Source organism: Tasmannia lanceolata, unplaced genomic scaffold (genome assembly GCF_043159265.1).
Source record: "Tasmannia lanceolata isolate RefF3 unplaced genomic scaffold, GAP_Taslan_0.1 ptg000002l, whole genome shotgun sequence".
NCBI lineage: Eukaryota > Viridiplantae > Streptophyta > Magnoliopsida > Canellales > Winteraceae > Tasmannia > Tasmannia lanceolata.
The window spans coordinates 44,878,171-44,903,795 of record NW_027518679.1 but is presented as its reverse complement, the minus strand read 5'-3'; the positions used below and the strand labels follow the sequence as shown (position 1 = coordinate 44,903,795).

Genomic DNA, 25,625 nt, shown 5'->3' with positions numbered 1-25,625 from the left:
TCAAAATCAGGCTACAGCATTATGGCGGGAATGCACCTTGGAACTCCACCAAAGCCACCTAGGCATGACATGGCTGCCATGTTGGCTCTGCATCAGGAGTTGATTAATCTTGTCTCCATTATAAACTACAAAGCTAAGTCTCGGAGGACTATGTCTAAGGCCATTAGTGGGCCCAAATTCCTCTAGTTATTTATGAATATCGTCCTGGAATTTCAGAGGCCTTAGGGGCCCTGATAGGAAGTCACCTGTTAGGAAGGCTGGTTCCTGCAATATGATTCTTAATTTTGAACTTGGAGAGGGCATATGATCGGCTTGTTATGTGGATCATCCAAAAAATGGCTTTTGCGTCAAGTGGAGGAAGAGGATCTATTGGTTTTCCCATCCTCAGTCTGAGCGGTTACTTGCTTCTCTTAGATATCCTAAGAATAGGGGATCCTCAACCCTTTCTCTCTGTCTTTTTTTTATTCTTGACTCTAACAATGATGTCTATTAAGTTATATATTCACAAATAGTCTTAGGGGTTGGTTTTTTGAAAGCTATTGAAGTAGTGTTTGTATGGCCTTCGGTGTCTCATGTCCAATATGTTGATGACTACTGCTGGGCATTGCGGAACCAAGTTAGAAATATGAATATCCTGTTGGCATTATTTGAAGAACCATCAGATCAAAAAGTTAACAAGAGTTCGTCTATAGTTTGTAGTATTAACTTAAGGGTAAGACATGCAAAGTTTTAAATTTCGGTTTCGGTTTCAGTTGCTACAGAAACAGAAACATTTCAGTTTCAGATAAAAATTTCAGTGGAAATCCTGTAAAATCAAGGAAACATATGGAAACAAAAGCAAATGATAGAATTTAAAGATTAAACTTCAGGAAATGCTAGAATATGCACAAATATACCCTTAGAAACCATCACATACGCAAGGTAAGCATCCATAATGGTTTAAAAACATCTAAAACGTCCTAGTGACATGCACTGTCGCACGTGTATGATAACTTAGAACATACAAAATTTCACATGTAATTCATATAAATATTTATACATAATACATGCTCCACATTTCACATGCTAATTCATATAAATATGTAATACATACTAATATAGTATAGCACTATTATACTTCATATAAATATAATTATGTAATACAGACTAATATAGTTTACCACTATTATCCTTACGATCTCGGTTTATACATTTGCATCGTTTCAGATACAGTTTCAGTGGGATGGAAACGGAAACATTTCTCTCGTGTCGTATCGGTTTCAGTGGAAATTTAAAACCATGTAGACAAGTACCACACTTTTTTTTTGAATGGTAAAAGGGAGCTTATCTCTTCAATTCTTTTATGCTAGTAACAAACTTGGTTTCAAATTTCTGTTTCGGAATGCGTTTCGGTCCTCAGTCGAAATCCAACTAAATCAAAGAAATGGTTATTTTATCTCGTACCAAATTTCGGGAAAATATTAAATAATTATCAAAAAGAGATTTTTGGGTGAAATCCCTTAAATTTCGGATGAACTTTCTGGATTAACGAAATTTTGACTGAATTTTGAAATTTCGGTCAAAATAAATGACCGTTTCGTGTATACCTCGGTTTCTTTCTCGACCGAAATCCGAAATTTCGGATTTCGGTCGAAATTTAAAACCATGGTTCTATCTCGGTTGTGAGGAGTTTTCATTCCCCATTAAGTATCCCCTTGAAGGAAGGAGTCTCAAGTGCTCATGATTGGGACCCTCTGGTGGGAACGAAAGTAAGAGAGATCAGATTGCGACTGAGATGATCAAAAGAATTCAAAGAAATTTTCTCTCCAATGATGATCTCCTACTTCCTAAGGTTCACCTTGTTAATTGCATCAAGTTTGCTTTGTTAAAAGAGTTGGCGGTCTTAGTACGAAGTGTACCTGGAGACAAAATTCCACTCTCTTACCAAAGGGTGGGGATATTTTTCTACCCTAATGACCTTGGTTCCAGGCATTGTTACTGCAAAATAATGGTAGGACTGAGTTTTACCCATTCCTCAAAAGGACTCTCTGTAAGGGTCTTACTTATCATACATATATCATTTTTAATAGCTTTCGTTACTAGATATAATTGTCTGTTAGAAGAAATCATAAGGAAAGAACCAGAAAATGGAAGAAAGAACCAAAAAATGAGGGCCGAGTAATTACGTCATCACGATATCAGCAATGATTCATCGGATTTGTTTTTCTAAATGTTGTTAAGAGGAATACAAATAACCTTATTTATACCCACATATTTATATGTTGGAGTTCGCATACTAAGAACCAAAAACTTGTACTTGGCAATTGGACACATATTTGGCTAAATCATTCTAACAACCACATGAACTCTTTTGCTCTGCTTTTATTCTGTCTCACTTCTGGCAGATGTGAAAACTCTGCTATTATGGGTGAGATTGACTGGAACCCAGTCATGGATTATCACAATAAACGAGTTCTTAGCTTTTTCATGAACTGCTATATGATAGGAGAGTACCAGGGGACTGGTTTGCTGATGCTTGGACCAGGATACATTATTTTTTCATAATCATTATTTTCTACTGTTTTTTCAATGGGATTTTTTCTTTATTTTTGCAACTGTTGGGTCTATGAATGCATCAGCTAAGCCATTTCTTAAAGCTAGAATCTAATGAGAAAATTATCATGCAGAGGGATAAGCAACGAGGAGAAAATTCACTTGAGAAAGAAATTGCTGTTACACTTAAGAGAAGAGAATTATCAGGTGGTACTTGGGATTGAATTTTTGGTGGGCCTTTTTTGTCTTTTTTTTTTTTTTTCGATGGACAGATCCAAGTATATTACTGTTGATTCGGGTTGGTTTAATATTCTATACATTTTTCATTGTCCCAAGCCTAGGACTGTTAATGTCGTAGTAAACTAGATTGAAGTGCAATGCACCATGGAGTGTGTCAGTTGAACATCACCTGGTTTTATTGTTCAATTTTATGCTCATTGGGCTCGTATTTGTTTTATATGGTTGAATCTTTCTGTTTTATTTTCCTGGTGTTTTCTTTCTTTAGTTAATTTTTTCTGCTTTAATTCTTGGTTTTGTGCTCCTGGCCAATACAGATATCAGTTCAGTTGGCTGTCCTTATCTCAAAAATTGCTCGTATCGATTATCCAAAAGAATGGTACATTTTCATCTCTTGAATCTTGCATTATTTATTTACAATTCTAATTAAGAGATTTTAGCTTTTGAGAAGTTGTATAGCTATTCTGTAATATAAGTTTGATGATCGTTCTCTCTGAAGTCCAGTCAACTTCAAAATTATTGGGCATGTACATGTAAAATGTTTTCGCTGTGGATGGTGACCTGTGGGCTGAGCATAAGGCTACTAATTAGTATCATTAACTTAGTCAGATTTTTTCCAAGGAATCACCTAGATCGTACCAAGAATTCATATCTTATGAACATCGAACAATGGTGGGAAAACTGATGTGCCTTCTATTCTGCCATTCTATGCATAATCAAGGTTGAAATTATCAGTATCCATCAGCGTGTCGACTGGAGGGCAAAACAATACATATATTCCCTATTGGGGATACACCTGTGAATCGCGTGATATAGATTCCCATGGTCTCAAAAGTCGAATGTAAATAATTTTCTGCAATGAATTTGTGTTTACATCTATTTTTAATGATTTTTGGTATATTTACTTCAAGTAACACCGTGATTTGATATTTTTAAGATGATTTGTGCGATTTTGCTGTTTTGGTGAGCATATTGGTCACCTGTTAGTTCCTTGAGGGTGCAACTAGGGTTGATTCTTAGGAATTCGGGTTGAGCCTTTACCTTAAAATTGGGCCGTGTTCGGGTTGAGTCCTATTCATTTTTTTAGCAAAAGCTTAACCCTACCCAACCCAAGTTGCACCCATAGTTAGCAAAACGTGATTCGGCAAAAAAACGGGATGGCAAAAATTCGAGTTTAATTCGGTACTGGTTGAAAAAAACATTGTAAAAAAAACGGAACTGAAGAAAATGAGTTTAAAGTTTGGTCATTTACAAAATATCGTGGGGTTTGGGCGGGTTCGGGTTGAGTCCTATTCATTTTTAGCAAAAGCTCAACCCTACCCAACCCAAGTTGCACTTGCACCCCTTGCATCACTGCGTAAGTTATTAAATAATGTCTCCCAGACTTCTACTCTGCCACCAGATACTGGGCACACACTTGCAAAGTGCAAATACAAGTTACATTCATTAATAAGTTTATTAACATAAGTTTTAGAGAAAAAATAAAATAAAACATAGGTGATAGAGAAGTGTCCATGGATTTGCAACTAGATGTCATTGTTGTTCATCTTGTGTGGTTTCTATTTCGATCTTTTATTGTCCATGAAATTGATGATCTGATGAAGTCGGGGACATTTTAGGATTTTTTTTCTTCTGATCTTCGTAGTTTTATGCATTGGATTTCTATGGGCATTCTTAGCAATGAAGTTCATTTCAGATCACTTTTTCAACTGGGTTGTTGGAAAATGGAACGGGAAAACGGAAACCAGCCCTCTAGCGAACTGCATGCAGGGCTGCGATATTCCACAAACTCACCGGACTACTTGGAGGTGTCGTTGCCTCATTCCATACCTTTTGATGAACCCAAACATTAGTGTTGGAATTGAGATTCTGTTTGTCGGGTGAATCGGAAAAGGAATGGCATCTGATATCCATTCCGATTCCCGATTCCAGCAATCCAAACACACCCTCAGGTCTTTTCGTGTCGGTTTCGGTGGAAATTTAAAACCATGCACTTAACACATGATTTTATGGAGGCTCATGATCATGCCAAGAAGGAATCTATAAAAGGCTTTAGGAGCCCTCAATTTACCACATTTGGGATTAAATCCCATCAATCGATGATCCAGTCCATTGATCAAGAGACCTAGTTATCAATGAGGGTTTTCTGGGATAACCGTGGACGAGTTAGTTATAACAGTTTTTTTTAGAATCTTTTCTTTGCAGTTTTCTTTCTTTTCTGGGATAAATTCGTGTTCATTCAAGATTTTGGCTAGACGTGAGTGCTTATACTACATAAAGAAGCACATATTAATGTTTGGAGTTAGTTGTTGATGAATTATTGAGTTTTATACTCCTTTTAATAAAAGTAGATAAGGAACACTTCTTTCCTTCTTGAGTTCTTGTGTTCATCTTTGATTTCCTGATTTTCTAGCTGGATTCCTACATCCAATTTTGTGCTTCTACTACCACACTGCATAAGTTAGATTTCAGAGTCAGAATTCCTTTCTGGGAGATCAATCATGGTGCCTTCATGGAAAGCTCGCAATGCAAGAAAAAGCTGACGAAGAATGGAGAAAGAAAGTACTTAATTGTGCCGTCAGTTTGAATCTCTTACACAACAAATTCACGTCAACATCACCTGTCTTCGAATAGTGAGAATGCTTCGGATCAAAATTTTCCCTTCCATGAGGACGCCTCTCAACGACAAGATTGTAATTGTATTGATGGTTCTTAAAATTGCCAGTGTGAGATTGGATTGAAGATCAACATCTAAGTTTTAAAATTCTTTTTCGTCTGCCATTTCGTCTTGGCGACTGGAACGGAATGTGTCGGTCATTTCTTTCGGATTTTGGTTGAAACTTTTCGTTCCGCTACAACGAATGGAATTTTTTAATAGTTAAAAATATGAAATAAATCCCAAAAATCAGAAATTATTAAAAAAATATAAGAAACAATTAAATGAAGCAAATATGTAAAAGATTCAACATTTACTTAAAGGAAAATCACTAACGGCTGAAATGCCCGTGTTGACCAGTGCCTGACAAGGTGAAACATTTGTAGAGACCAAATTATGAGATTTTTTTCCTGGACTATTGGGATTTAATAATGTTTGGACATGAAGGAATTCATGAATTTTTAAAATTGGAAAGATACCCCATTGCTCCCATTGATAGTTGATGGAAGAGGAAGAAAGAGAAAGAATAGAAGAAAAATAGTGGATTGGGGGAAATGAAGTCGTAGAGTTTCTTGGTGAAAACTCACAATCTTTAGTTTCTTCTGTTTATATTGATGGAAAAGCGTTACAAATGTGTCCCTTGGTTTGATAGGTCCCATCATAAACACACACATCAACACGACCAGTTGTTATTCTTCTTGGTATCTGGATTATATAGTTGCTGCTTTTTGAAACAAGTAATACACACACATAGACACACAGTAGTCAACTATAAATTCCAACAATCCGTACATGCCACAAAAGGCTACATCAGCCTAAGACGAGAGGCATCTCGTGCCGTACCACCAGATCTGTACAATTTACTCCAAACTTTGCTACCATCTTCACATTGTAAAGTAGCCGTTCAATACCACCATGTGTTTCTGGTCCATATGTTCATGATTGACTAGTTGCATTACCTATTTCTTCATTTTTTTGGATTGTTTAATTTATCAATTACCTTAAATGAGAAGATATTTTACTTTTTAATGAATTGCTGTATTGTATTAGCTTCTGTGTTCATTGATGGAATAATTCATCCAGGCCCGAGCTTTTTCCTACGTTAGCACAACAGCTTCAGTCGGAAGATATTCTTACTTCTCATAGAGTTTTCATGGTCCTCTTTCGCACCTTGAAAGAGTTGTCAACAAAACGTCTTATTTCTGATCAGAAGAGCTTCTCGGAGGTATGATGCTGTTTTCCTTTGGCCTTTTTTAAAATCTGATTCATTTCTCTTACATATTATAAGAGCACAATGCCAAGAGTTTTTAGGCACCCTTTTCCTTGATGTAGATATCCTCGCATTTTTTCGAATATAGCTGGCACCTTTGGCAGACTGATGTACAGACCATCCTGCATAAGTTCTCTGCCCTTAGCCAATTCTTTGCTAGTAATGCTCCAGTAGTACATCAAGATGATATGCATTTAACATGTGAGCGATGGTTGTTATGTTCGAAGATAATACGGCAACTTATTATTTCAGGGTTCCCAAGTGATGCGAAATCTGTGCAGGTAATTATGTAATAATTTTCATAATTCAACGTTTCTTGGTATCTCTTTTCCTGTTTGTTATTTTGGTTTCCTTACCAATTAACAAGTATTTTTTTAACTTAGAATGTCTTCATGTGTATATTTTAGGAGGTTCCACCAGTCAGGGAAGTCTGTCCTGCCCTTTTGAATGCCGTTCAATCGTTTCTTCCATACTGTAAGATGGTTTTTTTTTGGTCCGTACTAATTCCATAATTCAGCTTTGCATATGTATCTGCTGCTGTATTTGTTAGCATAGTTGCCGGAAAATTCCTAGTTGGATTTTTTTTTTGAATGGGGAAACGGTCAAACGATCGGAGAAGATGATGATGAGAAGTTCATCTCTACATTTTTCCTCCAAAAATTTTGAACTTTGACTCAAGGCATTTCAGAGCTAAACATAGATTAATCTGAAAGAAATGATAAACCACAGTAACAAGCACTGCACTAATTACACATGGAATGAAATCTTTAATTTTAATTTTTGGATTATGAGTTTAACACATGATGAAAATTGAAATCATATAAATTCTCTTTCCACCAAGTAAATAAGCTCCAGATTCAAAAGATCGTATTGTATCATTAGTACTTTCATGAGAAAATGTACAGAGCATAACAATTTTCTGAACACATTGTCTCATTCCTTGGGAGACCATGAACTAACATAACAAAGTTTTATAAACTCTCACAATTGCTTTCTGTAAGACACAATATATATGAGTTTACCCATTGATAGCTTTAATGTTACTTTTTGGATTATGAGTTTACCCATTGATAGCTAGCTAATTGGGTACAAAGAGGTCCACATCATGATGTATGACAGAAATGATGGTCAAAGTGCCATTTCGGCTGACAATCATCTTGACGTGATATGTCAATTTGGCCGAAACAATATGTCGGCGGATCGCCACCCTGGGCCGATAAACCAAAATGACTACACAATATATTGCAGAGGAACAAAGTGCCATTTCGGTAGATGATCATCTCGACATGGTAAGTCAATTTGGCCGAAACAATATGCTGGCGGATCGCCACCCCAAGCCGATAGACCAAAATGATTACACAATATATGAGGGAGGAACTAATTATCATTTTGGCTGACAACCATCTCAGCACGGTAAGTTAATTTGGCCGAAACATGCCGATAGACCAAAATGACTATCCAATGTATCGTTGAGAAACAAAATATTCAGAAAAACACAAGCATCATAAGTCCATGGTCATTTCAATGTGATAGTTCGCGAAGGAAACGAAACATACGCTATGTTTATGTAATAACTCACAGAGTGACAAAACATAGATTCCTGTATGTGAATACTGACAGAGGAACAAAACTTAAAATTCATAACAAATTATCATATCCTTGTCACATAAGCAAATTTTAATCAACACAATTTTCATTGTCTAATAGAATTGATAGTGATGGTCAATGAAGCACGTGTACGGGTCCGGGTGCGGGTACGACACGACACGGGTACGTGATTTTCCAAAAAACCCGGGTGTGGGTACATTCGGGTACGCCGAATATAATAATATATTTTAATAGAGAGAGAGAGAGAGAGAGAGAGAGAGAGAGAGAGAGAGAGAGAGAGAGAGAGAGAGAGAGAGAGAGAGCCTCTCAGTTTTGCTGTAGCAAGTCTATGTTTATACTATTATATATTTCTCATAGTTGTCATTTCAAAAATTTCAGAGTGTGTCAGTGCCATTATGGTGCAGGCAGCAACCTTCTCATATCAATATACATATATATATATATATATATATATATATATATTTATATTTATTGCTGTCAACAAGTATTTGCAAGTCTAATATAATGTACATGTTTCTTAGTATTTTTATGTATTATTTGCTTTCGTATTATGGAAGATATTACTCAGTTCAGCTGTCAGGTTTCTCTGCAGAAAGCAAATAATATTTGTTAGAACTTGTCAAATTGTCAAAAAGTAGCAGACTTTTAAAGCAGAAATCAGACAAAAGCTGCAGACTTTTATTAAAAGCATTTATTACATATAAGACAGCACATCTTTACTAACAAGCAGCAGCTCTTTTAACAATAAATAAAGATAACATGGCACATATTCAGCCGTATGCCAGGGGAACAGAAAACTTTTCGTGGAATAAAAACTCAAAACGTGTCGGGTGCGACGGGGTGCGCACTCTCGATGCACCCGGCACAAAAAAAAAAGATTTTTTTAAAAGAAATTATGGGGTGCGTACCCGGGACGTACCCGGGGCGTACCCGAACGTATCCACACCCCATACGTGTCGGATACGGGTACGGGAGCCCCGGGAGAGTACCCGTGCTTCCTACTGATGGTGTCATGAACTAGAATGTTTAGTTTTTGCTGCTTTTCTCACCTTCTATTTTTCTTTTGTTTTTTTTTCTCGATTTTTTTTCCGAAAGAAGCTAGAGGGAAATCATATCATGCTACGTTTCATATTTACTGAAACTATTATGTAATTTTGCTTAATACTTGTATCGTGGCCTATAACTTTTATTTATTGCTGATTTCAATTTCGTTTGAGATGTTATCTTGTCAATCCTTTGGCTAACATGTGTGTGTGTGCACGCTCGCGCGTATTATATTTTCTTTCCATCTGGAACTTCTTGCCTGATTCATAATTTGTTTGGATTGTTCTTATTTTTTGCTGTTTTTTCCTGTTTTGGCCTTCTAACAAATTTTAGCTTCATTTGGTAAACTAAATTATTCATTTTGGTGCTTATCAAATTTTGAAGTGTTATGACTGTTTATCTTAATATGCAGATTCATCTTTCCGAGAAAGACATCATAAACTCCTGGAATTTATAAGTAGGACGTGTATTAAATTGATGAAGGTTTTAGTTACAATACAGGGCAGACATCCTTATTCATTCAGTGATAAACATGTTCTTCCGCTTGTAATGGACTTCTGCTTGAAGAAAATTACAAGTCCTGAACCGGCAATTGTACCCTTTGAGCAGTTCCTGATTCAATGCATGGTCATGGTCAAGTCTATATTGGAGTGTAAAGAGTATAAACCAAGCCTTACTGGTCGTGTGATTAATGAAAATAATTTCACGCTGGATCAAATGAAGAAAAACATTTCCCATGCTGTCGGGGAAATCTTTACCTCTCTTTTACCCAATGAACGTGTGATATTGTTATGTAATGTCTTGATAAGAAGGTAATTACTGCTAGGGATTGTCATCTAGTTCCATTATTTAGACAATGAATTTAAATTTATACTGTTTTTCTATTTCTTTTTTTCTAATTTTCAGATTGCTCTATTAATTGTTTCCAAACATTGTGTCTTGAAGGTAAGGTTTTGCTGTTTAATAATCTGCTTCATGAAATGAATCTCTTTAGGTTTCTATCGGTCAGGTGTATTGCATTCATTTACATTGATATATGACATCGGAATTGCCTTACATGATTATCATAAAAATGGATTATGATGAACAGAATAGGGAAAAATCATGAGTTAAAAATGAAATTTTTTATGTTTTGTTTATGTCAAATACTTAATGGCTAACAACTTGCAAGAATACCTATATAAGACAAATAACTGTACACATTTAGAAGTAACATACACTGCCCCCAACACTTGCCCTCATGATGTGATGATGGCTATAATTCTTTGTCCCAAGTTTCCAAAACTAGTCCTCCCTAGTGCTTAAGGAAATACTTCACCTAGCTCGTTATGAGAGTGTAGATATGGTTTATGATGCTTGCCTCTTGTCTTCTTCTCCCTAATAAAGTGAACTCCATGGCTAGTTCTTCTTTGTTAACGACTTCTGAGAAACGGTTGTAAACAATATCAATGGCTGCATGATTATAATAATTATCTAAGCTCCTGTACTTGTAATCTCTGTGAGCAACATCTTCACTCACATAGTCTCGCTAGTTGCATGTGCCGTTTGATCTATACTAGTCCTCAACACTTGATTTAGCGGCTGCTTGTTACTTTTTCATTTTACCAAATCATTTCTAGATGGCGGACGATATCCAAATTTAGATCACTCATCATATGGCAAACCAGCTCCATCATCATCCCCACCGTTGAAGATGACGGAGATATTTTTTATTTTCAAACATAAGTTCTTTCTTCTAGAAGATTATATTTAAAAAATCTTTAGGTGATTTCTAGAAGAGGAACCATCAGGTGATCCCATCAATTGGCTGATGTGTAACTACTCAGCAACAAATAATAGATCTGACATGTCAATGTGAGAAACATCAGATTACGAATTACAATGATGCATTCCTGGGCCTTTAAAAGCCGTGGTATGTCAAATCTCAATTCAGAGGTTTTTCTACTTGTCAATGTCGATGGGACATAGTAGATAATAGGTATTGTCCTACTTGAAACAGTATATAGGATGTTTTACAACCGCACATATCATCTTTTTTTAGTGTATTTCATTTGGGACCCTTGTGGATATTAGACCATATTGTTGTCATGTGCATGCATTCCTTGGATGGAACATATGTTTTTTTTTTTGGTAGGTAAGCTGGGATTGAACCTGCGACCTCTAGGTTGAGATAGAAAGCCTCAACCATTGAGCTACATGCCCAACCCCTGGATGTAATAGATCTGGGATAGGATTTCATAGATACGGTTGTTGTGGCCTATTTTGGCTTCTCTTTTAGAATCTCTTCTAGAAAAAAACATCGTTTGACATTCTAATAGTCAAAATAAAGTGGTGGATCGACAATTTTTGGCTTTTATGTTTAATTGAATTTTCCATCATCTTTTCAGTTATACGTACATTTCCTTCTTCCTTTTACCTTTTCTTCGCTAACGACGAACATGAATGAGTGTTTTCTCCTTTTTTTGATGATCTCACAAACCCTTCCTCCGCACTTCACCCATTTCGAGATTTCCACTGTGTAGTTAGACCTTCCACTAGCAGGGTAATTAGTCTGGTCGCTATTAGAATCCACATCTTGAGCCTCCTTTGGATTAAGAGATGTGTTTCTCCACATCCACCACTGTTCCTAGATACTCCCCTTTCATTTTAAGCGTCTCCACATTCAAAGCATGAGTTAGGATGTTATAGAGACAAACATGTTGTTTTCTCACCCTCTTTTCCCCATTTGATGACCATTTTCTTAGGTTATTTACAGAGGAGAGCAAGCCCTAACCATGGTACAAAAGTCCTTTTTCAGCATCGACTTCTAATGAAAGACAAACAGATATTTTACGTTGTATAATATTCTCTAGTCAAACGATCTCTGGTTGCATTTGCATAACTGAATGCCTTTTTGTCGATTTCTTGTTAAACCTCCTTTACAAACATTTGCTCAGAAAGTACCTCGTTCAAACACTGCTTCTTCAACCTACACTTTTCAAGCTCCTTTCTGCATTAGTATCTTTACCCTTCTTCCCACTGTCCAATTCATTCCTTTCATTTCCGCTTTAACTTCCTCCTTTTGTCTAGTGAATCCCTTTCATGGCCGCTTTCAAGTACGAGCCTGTGGCTCCTTCCTCTTTTCCTCCTTTCTTGTCTGCTTAACTGTCCTCTCTTGCTCCCCATTTTTCTTGAATATTGAACCTGATGCAATAGACCACTTCGAACGTCCTGTTGCCATTTAAAATTAATATATGAAAATTTAAAAAATGCACTGAATTGTTATTTATTGATTATGATTTATGAATTATCAATAGATTTGAGCTTCTAATTTGAGCAATTTCTAAAACAAAAATCTCAACTAACCAGCAAGTAGTAACTATTAACTAACAAATATTCTTAAATGGCTAAATTACTAAATTATTAATAACTCTACAATCATCACTCAACCGAGGTAGTCAATAAACATTCATGTTTCAATATCTATGCTGTAAATCATGACATCTTTCCATTTTTTTTTTTCATTTTGACCATTTCGGTCGAAGTTCGGTTGAAATTTAAAATTTTTGGCAGAAATAATGAAGGGGAATGAATTCATTGAAATTTCGTTTTGGTGGGGATGGAAACGGAACATTTCGGTCGTTTCATGTCGGTTTTGGTGGAAATTTAAAACCATGGAATTGACTAGCCACACTCACAACATAAGTAATATGTGGAAGATTCATATATATTTTCTTTGGAAGATCATCATGAATATATTCATTCTTTACATGTAATTGGTGCAAAGGCCAAGGACAGGACACAATGATTGAAGGAAAGACGTCAAAATAATTCATCTTAGCTACAGGAGCAAAAGCCTCTTTATAATCTGCACCATCAATGTCCGTGACGCTCTTACCCACCAAGTGTGCTTTTAATTTGTCAGTGGACCCATCAGTTTGCTCCTAATGGTATAAACCAACTAACATCCTGTCACATTCTATTCCTCGGGTAATTCATTTCGATTACAGGATCTCTGCTTTTTCAATAGCTGACATTTAATAAACCATAGCCTCTTTCCACTTTGGATGAGTCAAGACATTTGCATGCTTTGGATGATGAGTACAAGAACATATTTTTCCCATGAAGTATTGGGAAGATTGTGGATGGAACCTTGGAAGAAGAGAACTAGTCAAAGAATCTGATGATGGAGGATGGCCAATGATTTGATCTTCCTACTGGATACAAGGCGCTCGTCTGAATTAGACTAGGCATTGGGAAGATTAGAGGATGGAACTTGAGAAGAAGAACTACCCTAAAAGTCCGATGATGGAGGATTTTCAATGATTTGAGCTTCGTCTTGGATCTGAGGTACTCTTCTGGAGTAAACTTACGACGGCTTCTGAGCAGTGTTTTAAATTTCGGTTTTGGTTTTGGTTTGGTATGAAATTTTGCCGAAATCTTATAAAATTATGGAAACATTTTGATACGAAATCAAGGTCGAAATCTACGTAAAATTCTTCACCACTATTTTTTTTTTAAATTTTTTTGTGGTTTTTTGGAAATATTTTGAAGGAATCTTGTTGTTCTTATCTTGTCTGCCAGTGGAGTTTAGTTTTGTCATGGTTTTTGTCGAAATGTCGACATTTCAACATAAAATTTGTGTGTTTTTTTCCTAAGTAGCAGCATGTTTCACATATTTCGATCGAAACATGAACGAAATCTCGAAATTTTGAACGCAATCTGGTATTTTTTTTAATCCAAGTTGATTTCGTTTCGAACCAAACCAAAATTGAAATATTTCAGTTGAAACGAAATGATTCGGCCGAAATTTAAAACCATGCTTCTTTGTAGGTTCGACTTTTTTCTTTTGATTATTAATGAGATTTCCCAAAATCTAAAAAATGAGGATGATCTTCAACATGTGGCATCCTTATAAACTTACCTCTTATGTGTGAAAAGACAATAACATTTATATTCCTTTCAAGAGTTGAAATATCCCAAAAAACACACTTAAACAGATTGAGCACCCAACTTGTCTCATGTAGGAACAACAATATGAACAATGGAGACACAAGCAAGTACTTCTTGAGAAGGAAAAACAAAATTGTATTGGGAGACAAAAGATGAAGATGGTATTGCCCTTCCTGGACAAGAGCGAGCATCCGATTAGTCATATGCATGCAAAAGTAAACACTGCCTCATCTTGATAGATTTTTGGAGCCTTCATCCCAATAAGAGATATATTAACCTCAAGAAGATGCCAATTCTTTTGTTCATCAAAACTATTTTATTGAGGTGTGCACGAACAGGAGGATTGGGTTTCAATAGACTCACTCAACTCAACTCAACTAAGCCTTTGTCCCAAACAAGTTGGCGTCGGCTAATGATTCCTTTAGAAAATTTTCATGAAGGAGGTGAAAGAATCTACCCGGCCAAATTGACTAAGTCTAATCCTGAAACTAGTTGGGTTCGTCTACATTGATCATTTTCTTCCACTCTCTCCTATCCAAGGTCATGCAACTTAATATTAATTACCTCATCTATGGATTTCATCAAATATATCAAGGTAGCATGAGAATAATTTTTGAAGGGGAAATAGTTTTGGGAATCAAGATTACTCTTAGTAATAATGAAGTGTGTGTGCGTGCATTGTTGGCCATTATTTTTTACGGATTTTCTGCCATTGAAGGATGATCGATTCTTTTGTCAGCGCGACAAATTTTATACAAGCGTCAGAATTATATAAGGATTTGATTTTCGGCATTATTTTCGATGGATCTCTTTATAGAAAAAATTGCCCTTAAACCAAAGTTTCACCTTTAAATTATGCCAGGAGATAGAGCTGAATCTTCAGAAAACAAAATGCTTGAGTAGGGCCCGCATTGTAGCATTGTAAGAAGGCAATCCCACTTCAGAATTATGGGCCCAACTTGTAGTTTATCTTATGTCTACCTGATAGGCCTATGTTGGATATCCAATGGCTCTTTTTTGTTGTATTTTATTAAATTACATATTTGAACAAGGGACAATCAGGCGCAAGACATAAGAATTAAATTTACCTGTGATTTTTTTTTTTTTTTGAATTTTACCAAGTAGCTCAACCACACTATTTTCCATAAAGTCAAATTTTATTAGTACTGTAAATGGCCTCTCCTTTGTTTTCAACAATGCAAATATATATATATATATATATATATATATATATATATATATATATATATATATATATATATATATATATCTATCTTTACACAGCCTTTGTCTTTGGAGCCATTTCCCTTTGGATGTCAATGCTAAGGATATTTGTATGTTGTTATATTTTTTACAGGTATTTTATGTTCACAACTAGTGATTTAGAAGAATGGTCCCAAAACCCCGAATCTTTTCATCACGAGCAGGATATGGTTCAGTGGACAGAAAAGCTGAGGCCTTGTGCTGAAGCTCTGTATATTGTTTTATTTGAAAACTATAGACATGTAGGTATTCTTCTCATTATTCACCTGTTTGTCCAGTTTCCTGGTTTTAGAAAATGTGTTGCATCATCAAAATTACTGTTTGAATTCTTTTTTGGTATTGGGTTGAAAACTCCAATTCTCTCTCTCTCTCTCTCTCTCTCTCTATATATATATATATATATATATATATATATATATATATATATATATATATATTGTGTTGAAAACTATGGAGTATGTGACCTTGCTTGCAAATTTCAGCTTTTAGGTCCAGTGGTTGTTTCCATTCTTCACGAGGCAATGAATAGTTGTTCAGCTTCAGAAACTGAAGTATCTCCGAGGATGCTTCTTAAGGATGCTGCTTATAGTGCTGCTGGACATGTTTATTATGAGCTTTCAAACTTCCTCAACTTTGACGACTGGTACTTTCTGTTTCTATGTTTGTTCTTGGTTCAGTTTTTTATTCTTCAATTATCTTAATGTATCCCTGCTATTATCTTTAGTTTATTTTTGTTTGTCCTGAGTTTTATATACTCGTACATTATTAATTTTTGATGTTACTAAGAATTTTGCATCCACGAGTCTTCATGTTTCGATAGAACTTATTAGATGTTTGGATATGTTTGAATTATCATTGTACTATTGTAGTTTGCCTGCTATTTGTAAGTTTGCTCTTATTTTGATGGTCCATTATTGTAGTGAAATTGTTAATTGGAATAGTAAGCCTTATCTTTAACTTTTATTTTCTTTTGGACCCTTTCCTTTAATAGTTGCATTTTTCTCCCTCGTATTTTCCTCTTTTGCTTTGAAAAAATTTCACAGGTTCATGAAAAAATATATTAGTTATTTAGTTTTTCAGTTTTTGATAGTCTGTTTATTTTTCAAAAAAAAAATAAAAAATAAAAAATATCTATTTGTTTTTTTATGTAGTGTGCGGATTACTTATTCCTATTACTTTTGTTTTGAGTTTGTTATTTGCAGGTTTCGGGGGGCGTTGTGTCTCGAACTCTCCAATGACCATCCAAATATGCGCATTGTTCATCGAAAAATTGCATTGATACTGGGTCAATGGGTTTCTGAGGTTAAATACTCCTCTCTCCTGATTATTTCTTGTTTCCATTCTTCATTTGGTTTTTGGATCTATACCAATTTTGATTCTGGGGAGGATATATCATTGCATGATCTTCATTTCACAAATATGCGTTTAGATAGCAGTTTTTATTTTATTCCCAAGCTTTGACATATTTGTGGAGTTATTAATAGCGCCGTTATTTTTTAGGCATTGCTCCTTGTTATTACTTGGGGGTTTGCTAGGGTCCATCACAAAAGGCATTTCGCGGCTGGACTGTCGCATGTCAGACCAGCCACCTCGTGAATGGAGACAACTTTTGCGATGGACGCTGGCAATTCCCTTATTACTTTTAGGGAATTGTCAATCTCTTAAGATATTTGACGAGGGACAAGTACAGAAAGATCATTATACATGCAACTCTGATACCAAACTGACATCTTAATTATATACAAGTAAAACAGAATCCTTCACGTTGGGAGTGCGCCACGTGGCAATCCCTTTGTATCCTTTTTTTATAATCTATTATATTAAAAGTGATACCTCTAGATCCTACGTGGCAAATGAAATTCCAAATGTGTGCTTCACAAAACCGCTATAAATGATGTTTTAATACATCATTCCTAAATTAACGGAGCTCTTTGGAATCCTTCAAACCGGAAACCAGTTCACCTTCCAAAGGACGCTATCCAAAATACTTTGCTAATCGCTATAAATGACGTTTTAACACACCTTTCCATAACCCACGTAACTCTTTAAAATCCTTCAAAACGTAAACATGTACACCTTCCAAAAGACGCTATCCAAATTCGTTTGGTAACTGCTATAAATTACTTTTTAAATGACCTTTCCAAAATGGATTTTTTGCCACTAAGATCAAATTTATATCCCTAAAAATTGGCCTCCACTGCTAATTTGGTTTCTTATTTCACGGATCTTTATTTTGTTGGCTTCGTTTCCTAGAGATTCTTGGAGATATTTTCTCCTCATTTATTTCGCCCTTTATGCCAACATCCTAAACTTAGATGAGCAATGAGCGTTATCTACCTCCTCCTTCCTCCTCTTTTTTCATTGGATTCATTCCCCATTTCTACTGCCGACAAGCAGACTAGATGGAAAGGCTTACGTGAAGAAAAGAGATCTCAAAACGAGTTTATCTGCAGCCGAAGATGCCGAGCCCTGCTACGATTTTCGTCATGCAATCGATGCATCCACCAAAGGATAAATAGAAGAATCCAGGAAGAGGACTTATAATTCTCATTATTTGTGAGTTATTTTCCTCCCTTATTTTGCAAATCTTGCGAAGCTTTACTCAATTCATGCCCTGTTTATAAATCTATAAAAGAAGCAACCATAGGTTTACATGTCTAGGGAAAATCAACATTTCTTTTTGTTTTTCCGATTCAGATGTATTCCTTGGAACGAAAATGAATTTTTCTTTGGGGGTATTTTTCAAATTAGCAGAATGCAACAGAGAAAACATTTTATTGGAAACACATTTTATTGGTTTGCCGGTTAATACTTTATTAAAAACTTTTTTAGGAAAACATTTTGAAAGTATTAAATACATTTTTGGCCAATATCGTATTAAACTTGAATTTTCCCTGTCGCCTTTTTTTGCCAAATCATATTTTACTAACTATGCTAATCTGAAGGGCACACATGGAGAAAACCTGCCACAACGGCACCTCATTGTATCCACGTCACCCAAACTGCATTTACCATTCCTTCATTTTTGTATTTTTCTGTGATGTTAGAAATGTTTAGATTCTTTGTTTTTCTTTGTCTTTCGTTCCCGTGCAACGCACGGGTCTGCAACTAGCTGGAAGGGTATGGAAAGATCATTATATATGCAGCTCTGATACCACGTTGATGCCGGACAGGTTCATCAATGGTAAAGGTTCTTGAATGGGTTCTTTGAATTCTTGAGAAGTTTCTTGAATTCTTAAAAAGGTTTAAAGAAAGGGTAAAGATCGATAGAGATTGGTTATACTGGGGAAAAGATTGATAAAGAATGGTACTTAAGCGATTGCGTAGTTTATAGGTTGTGTAAGGAAAGAGACTGGGAAAAGAGAATGTGGGAAGGAGAAAAAAGAATGTGGAAATGGAAAAGGGGAAAATGTGGTTTTCGAGAAATAGAAGGGAAAAAGATATTGGGGTGACCTGGTGAGAGGGAAAGGAAAAATGTATTGGATGTGTGTAGTGGTCATGAGTTGAGGATTGTGGTCTCAAACACATGTAACCAACAAGACATTCCCATTCTGCAACTCCCTGAAAATTTTGTATGTCTTTAATCCTTATAGTGTATCGATTACTATCCATAGGCCTGTATCTTCCAATCCAAAATCTTGCTATGCTGAGTAGCCATTCTAATCTTAGCTTTGATACCAAATTGACGCAGGATGGGTACGGAAAAATCATTATGCATGCAGCTCTGATACCAAGGTTGGCTGAACGAATTGACCTATGGTAATGATCCTTGAAAGGTTCGTGAATGGGTTTATTGAATTCTTGAAAAGTTTAAAAGAAAGCCTCAAGAAAGTCAAAGATATGATAAAGAATTGGTAAAAATGTAAAGAAAGGGTAATATCAATAAAAAATGGTTATATGGGGTCAAAGATTGATAAAGATTGGTTGTTGAGCGATTGGGTTGTTCATAGGTTGTGTAAGGAAAGAGATGGGGAAAAACAGTGGCGGAGCCAGGATTTATACATAAGGGGGGCAAAATAAGATAATATATTTAATCCCAAAAAACAATACATTGTTAATGAAAACTTACTACGACTGTCCTCGACGAGTCTTCATGTTCTGAAAGCAATGCATTCATACATAAATCCAATTCACAGAAATAGCGTAAAGTGGTAACTAGGGCAAATCTCATTAATCAAACATAAGTCAGACATAATTTCTAGGGTTTTATTAGAAATATCTAGGGACTACATAGTACATACTATAGAAAAATAGTAGCCAATCCTATGGTTCTATGACTTCTATCCAAGATAAAATTATCCAAGCTGGGTAGTGAATCTCTGGAACAGCTTATCCAAGGAATTTTATCTCCACGGATAAATGCCCAAGGCTAAAATGATTCAGTTTGATTATGCAAATGTTAACAATTCAAGTTAGGTGAAACACAACAGGAGGAGCTGTTTCAATATAAAGGGGCTATTATCATCTATTCAATGTGGAATTTTTCCATGTTTATGGTGCTGCCTAATGGGAAGAGTAACAATTAGCAAAAAATAAAAAAATAATCTTAGAAAGCAAATATTGTTTAAGTGGGCCCATATTCTTGGATGATCCGAATCGTTCATCTATTGGGCCCCACTTAAACAGGCCGTGGTGAGAAACCATCTGCATAGAATGATCCTAATCCACTATTGTGGATCACAAATCCGAACCCAAACTAAGCAGACTGATGAATCGAGTAACATAGGTATACAGACTATGTATTGGCTTCAATTTAAAAAAATTTCCATGGAATTTTAGTTTATCAAGTGGTGAGAGAGGACGAGGGAGCGTGGGAGAAGGAGAGACTAGAGAGAGCATAAGTGTGGAAAGGATTAGAAAAATGCTGAAAAACAGTGTTAAGGAAAAACATTAATCAAAATACAATTTTTCCCCAATGTTTTAGCCACTTCTTACCCTCTCCCCGGTCATGAGATCTCTTCATCTCTTCATCTCCCACCCACCCTAGCCCTCTCTCACCACTTGATTAACTAATATACGATGAAAAAAACAAATGGTTGCTAGTCTAGGGCAAATCTCACCAATCAACCTTTAGAAATACAAAAAAGTAAAAAAGAAAAAAGAAAAAATAGCCCTTACCTTCTTCTTCTTCTTCTTCTTGGGGTGAGAGTGGCCCAGGAAGTCGAACGGCGTGGGACGGTGGGAGTTGCTGTAATACCCAACATTTTTTTTAGTGATAATTATAAAGAATATATATATATATATATATATATATATATATATATATATATATATAATATTGAACATGATGTTATGGACACACCTCTATCCCAAATATTAAAGGGTGTGACTAAGCTATTATTATATAATTAAAATAAATGTTAATTAGGGGCAAATTAGGAAGAACTAAAATTAAGGAAATTTTTTAAAAATGTAAAGTTTTGTCTAAATTGTGAATAAAGGGTAGTGATTTGAAATTTATAAAAAAGGTGTTGTCAGATGAGAGAAGATGGCTTTTAGGACAAATATACCCCTCCTACCTCTTTTTTCTCTCCACCTTTTTGTACCTATCCCTATGCACTAATTACCTTCTCACCTACCACCTTCTTCTTCCTCAAGACTTTTGTAATGTGGAAAACTCCATGGAAGGGTTTTGAAGGTTGCCATTTACAACAGGGTTTGGTATTCATGAGGGTTTATTCGAGATAAATCCATTTTCTTTGCATTTTTGGATTCTAAAACATCAAAACCAAGCTTCAATTTATGGTTGCCTGCATGACACTAAGATCACAATGTATATCCCTATTATCCTTGGAATTATTACTCAATTTGAAAATAAAATCTTTGGAATTATCCCTATTCTACTGGCTTCCGTCGGAAGTCCGAACAAAACTTCGGACTGCCGAATCGAAGCCGGTATACGTAACCAAAATACTGGTTCCATTCGGACTTTGTAGTTCGGTAATTGTCATATGTTAGTGCATGCTTTTGGTATTTTTTTTCGTAATTTTACTACTTTGCTTCCATTTTTTCGTAATTTTTCATTTAAAACTTAGCACTTCAGCCACAAATCCGTAATGATTACTATTTTTTGCAATTATGTTTTTGCTAGCCACCTTTGCACCCATATTACTTCTGCCAATCTTTGCATCAAAGGATTTGGTTTTATAGATTCCAAATTCCTTGATTCCTAATTACACTCCAAATTTGTATTCTTTGCATGTCTAATTTATACAGATTTTCTAATTTACCATAAGAAAGGATCCCGATGAGGTGTAATCATCACCTCTCATTCCCTAATTTAAGAAATTAGAATTTATATAAGTACAGTGGGGCTCACTTTAGCGTGCACATCCTCCTTGTATGGGAAAGTGTACACGGCTAAGATGGTCGAGAACCAAATCTTTGGGTTCCTTGCTTCCCAAGCAAGTCTCCCTCTAAATATCTTGTTTCCAAATAAATCTGTCTCTCTTTTTTTTTTGGCAAGATACCATGAGTTGTTTAAATTTTATAACCAGAAGATCTTATCTTTAAAGTAACTTGCTACAATTTGGGATTTTGGATTTCAATTAAGAAAATCCCACAGATTTTTCCTATCTTTTGGGCACCATCCATATCTAAAACCTACTTTATTTATTTCTCCTTCTTCTTATGGGCTTCTATCTAAGCATATTTGGGGATTTTCTAATCCACCAAATCCCCACTAATTTAGGCGTGTAACAAAAGGGAAGAGATTACAATTTTTGTTTTTAAAATTTGTAACGCCTATTTAGTTGGGCAGTATTACACGCCCCACTTGTTGTAGCTAAAAGTGAATTTCTTAGTTAATTTTATTTCTTCCTAATTTGCGCCTAATTAACTGTTGTTTTAATTATATAATAATAGCTTAGTCACACCCTTTAATATTTGGGATAGAGGTGGGTCCATAATATCATGTTCAATATTTTATATATATATATATATATATATATATATATATATATATATATATATTCTTTACAATTATCACTAAAAAAATGTTGGGTGTTATATTCTACCTCCCTTTTATGAATTTCATCCCCGAAATTCCTAGGCTCCTGTCCTAGAGGTTACAATGTCTAATATTAAAAATGAAATGGAAATAATGGCGCATACCTACCTCTCAATTACTGCTACTGTCATAATCTTCATCCTCGTATACCGAAAACCGATATTCTGCGACGTTTGCTTGTGACCTCTTCTTCTGAATACAGAGGCGTCTGATCGCCGATCGAGTCAGATGATATGCTAATGATCTCTTGTTCATTACGAGTAGGTTCCTCCTCAGGATCTTCTTCTGCATCCTCCTCTTCTGGATCATCTTCCTCTGGCTCCTCTTCTTCTGGTTCGTCTTCTTCTGGCCCTTCCTCCACTGGTTTTTGTTCTTCTGGTTCTTCCTCGGAGTCAGAGGAAATTTCAATAGGTTCTAAATCATTAGCCGCAATCATTTCTCTCCTTGCCATTTCTTCCAACTCATGATCTCTCTGCCTATCCCATAGCCTTAGCTTCAACATACATTTCGTGGTGGTTAGCTTTGTACTTGCCATCCTGAAATTTCAAAAATTTTATGACAAGATTGTCAGAGGTCGCAACATACTGTCTCTAAAGTATCACCATTTGTAGGGAAAAATCTTCATAATTCAAAATATTTTTGTTGATAAAAATCTCGATGTATTTCGTTCTCATCTTTAAATTTCATAGCATACTCATATATCAACATAAAAAATCTTAGACACGTAGAAATCAATCATCAAAATTTCTTTATAGTATATCACGTAGAAGTAAATCATCAAAGTTTTCTTTATAGTACGATGACACCTCTTGGTACCGTAATAATTATCATCCCAATGCATAACAGATTTACGATCATCAATTTTTACTTTGCGAGTCCTAATTGTGATTAAAATTGATTCCTTGTGAAATCCATTTAAACTTTTGACTCCCTCGAGTTATCCTCAAAATTTTCCTTTTCAGGTGATCTTAGGCGTAAAAGTTTTAACCCTTCCTTCCGATATTGATAAAAATTGCCTCTAAGTTCCTTAGCTCCATAGATCATACGCTATTACTGATCCCAAAATTCTGACGTACCATGCACTGCCGCGTAAACATTACTAACCTTCTAATTTAGGTAGACATTCTACTCTTATATTCAGCGCCGCCCACCTACGCCACAACAACAACCAGCGCAGTCAACTCAGCAACACCAAGGAAGAGGAAATCAGTACCGCCCTCTGGCCCAAGATAAGAACGCACCGCCGGGAACTGAGAGGCGTTTCTTCGCCCTAGTCAACAATGACACTGAGGTACAGGATGGGGCGACAGAAGGTCCGAAATTTACTTATATACTTTCTTGAATTATTATCCTTGTTACAATCTAAAGCTGTATTTAGTTTAAAATTTCTGTTAAAAGTCAGGATTATGGAGAAAATGGATCATAAGAGTAGAATGTCTACCTAAATTAGAAGGTTAGTAAAGTTTACGCGGCAGTGCATGGTATGTCAGAATTTTGGGATCAGTAAGAGCGTACGATCTATGGAGCTAAGGAACTTAGAGGCAATTTTTATCAATATCGGAAGGAAGGGTTAAAAATTTAACGCCTAAGATCACCTGAAAAGGAAAATTTTGAGGATAACTTGAGGAGTCAAAAGTTTAAATGGATTTCACAAGGAATCAATTTTAATCACAATTAGGACTCGCAAAGTAAAAAGGGATGATCGTAAATCTGTTATGCATTGGGATGATAATTATTTCGGTACCAAGAGGTGTCATCGTACTATAAAGAAAACTTTGATGATTTACTTCTACGTGATATACTATAAAGAAATTTTGATGATTGATTTCTACGTGTCTAAGATTTTTGATGATGATATATGAGTATGCTATGAAATTTAAAGATGAGAACGAAATACATCGAGATTTTTATCAACAAAAATATTTTGAATTATGAAGATTTTTCCCTACAAATGGTGATACTTTAGACAGTATGTGCGACCTCTGACAATCTTGTCATAAATTTTTTGAAATTTCAGGATGGCAAGTACAAAGCTAACCACCACGAAATGTATGTTGAAGCCAAGGCTATGTAATAGGCAGAGAGATCATGAGTTGGAAGAAATGGCATGGAGCGAAATGATTGCGGCTAATGATTTAGAACCTATTGAAATTTCCTTTGACTCCGAGGAAGAACCAGAAGAATAAAAACCAGTGGAGGAAGGGCCAGAAGAAGACGAACCGGAAGAAGAGGAGCCAGAAGAAGATGATCTAGAAGAGGATGATGCAGAAGAAGATCCTGAGGAGGAACCTACTCCTAACGAACAAGAGATCATTAGCATATCATCTGACTCGATTGGCGATCAGACGCCTCTGTATTCAGAAGAAGAGGTCACAAGCAAACGTCGCAGAATATCGGTTTTCGGTAATGTATTGGATGTATACGAGGATGACGATTATGACAGTAGCAGTAATTGAGAGGTAGGTATGCGCCATTATTTCCATTTCATTTTCAATATTAGACATTGTAACCTCTAGGACAGGAGCCTAGGAATTTCGGGGATGAAATTCATAAAAGGGGGTAGAATGTAACACCCAACATTTTTTTTAGTGATAATTATAAAGAATATATATCTATATGTATAATATATTGAACATGATATTATGGACCCACCTCTATCCCAAATATTAAAGGGTGTGACTAAGCTATTATTATATAATTAAAACAACAGTTAATTAGGCGCAAATTAGGAAGAAATAAAATTAACTAAGAAATTCACTTTTAGCTACAACAAGTGGGGCATGTAATACTGCCCAACTAAATAGGCGTTACAAATTTTAAAAACAAAAATTGTAATCTCTTCCCTTTTGTTACACGCCTAAATTAGTGGAGATTTGGTAGATTAGAAAATCCCCAAATATGCTTAGATAGAAGCCCATAAGAAGGAGAAATAAATAAAGTAGGTTTTAGATATGGATGGTGCTCAAAAGATAGGAAAAATCTGTGGGATTTTCTTAATTGAAATCCAAAATCCCAAATTGTAGCAAGTTACTTTAAAGATAAGATCTTTTGGTTATAAAATTTAAACAACTCAT

The 25,625-nt window shown here is 35.6% G+C and overlaps 1 protein-coding gene across 3 annotated transcripts in view; it reads left to right on the top strand.

The window, feature by feature from the left end:
* The window catches only part of LOC143874966 (ARM repeat superfamily protein), a 65,516-nt gene that overhangs the window by 5,131 nt on the left and 34,760 nt on the right, over nucleotides 1-25,625 (top strand). For all 3 annotated transcript variants that reach the window (XM_077376930.1, XM_077376929.1, XM_077376931.1), the window contains exons 3-11: nucleotides 2,667-2,739; nucleotides 3,087-3,148; nucleotides 6,509-6,650; nucleotides 6,758-6,976; nucleotides 7,103-7,169; nucleotides 9,760-10,159; nucleotides 15,637-15,784; nucleotides 16,025-16,185; nucleotides 16,745-16,844. In XM_077376930.1, the coding sequence (XP_077233045.1) occupies nucleotides 2,667-2,739; nucleotides 3,087-3,148; nucleotides 6,509-6,650; nucleotides 6,758-6,976; nucleotides 7,103-7,169; nucleotides 9,760-10,159; nucleotides 15,637-15,784; nucleotides 16,025-16,185; nucleotides 16,745-16,844 (1,372 nt within the window). The remainder of the gene's footprint in view (nucleotides 1-2,666; nucleotides 2,740-3,086; nucleotides 3,149-6,508; nucleotides 6,651-6,757; nucleotides 6,977-7,102; nucleotides 7,170-9,759; nucleotides 10,160-15,636; nucleotides 15,785-16,024; nucleotides 16,186-16,744; nucleotides 16,845-25,625) is intronic.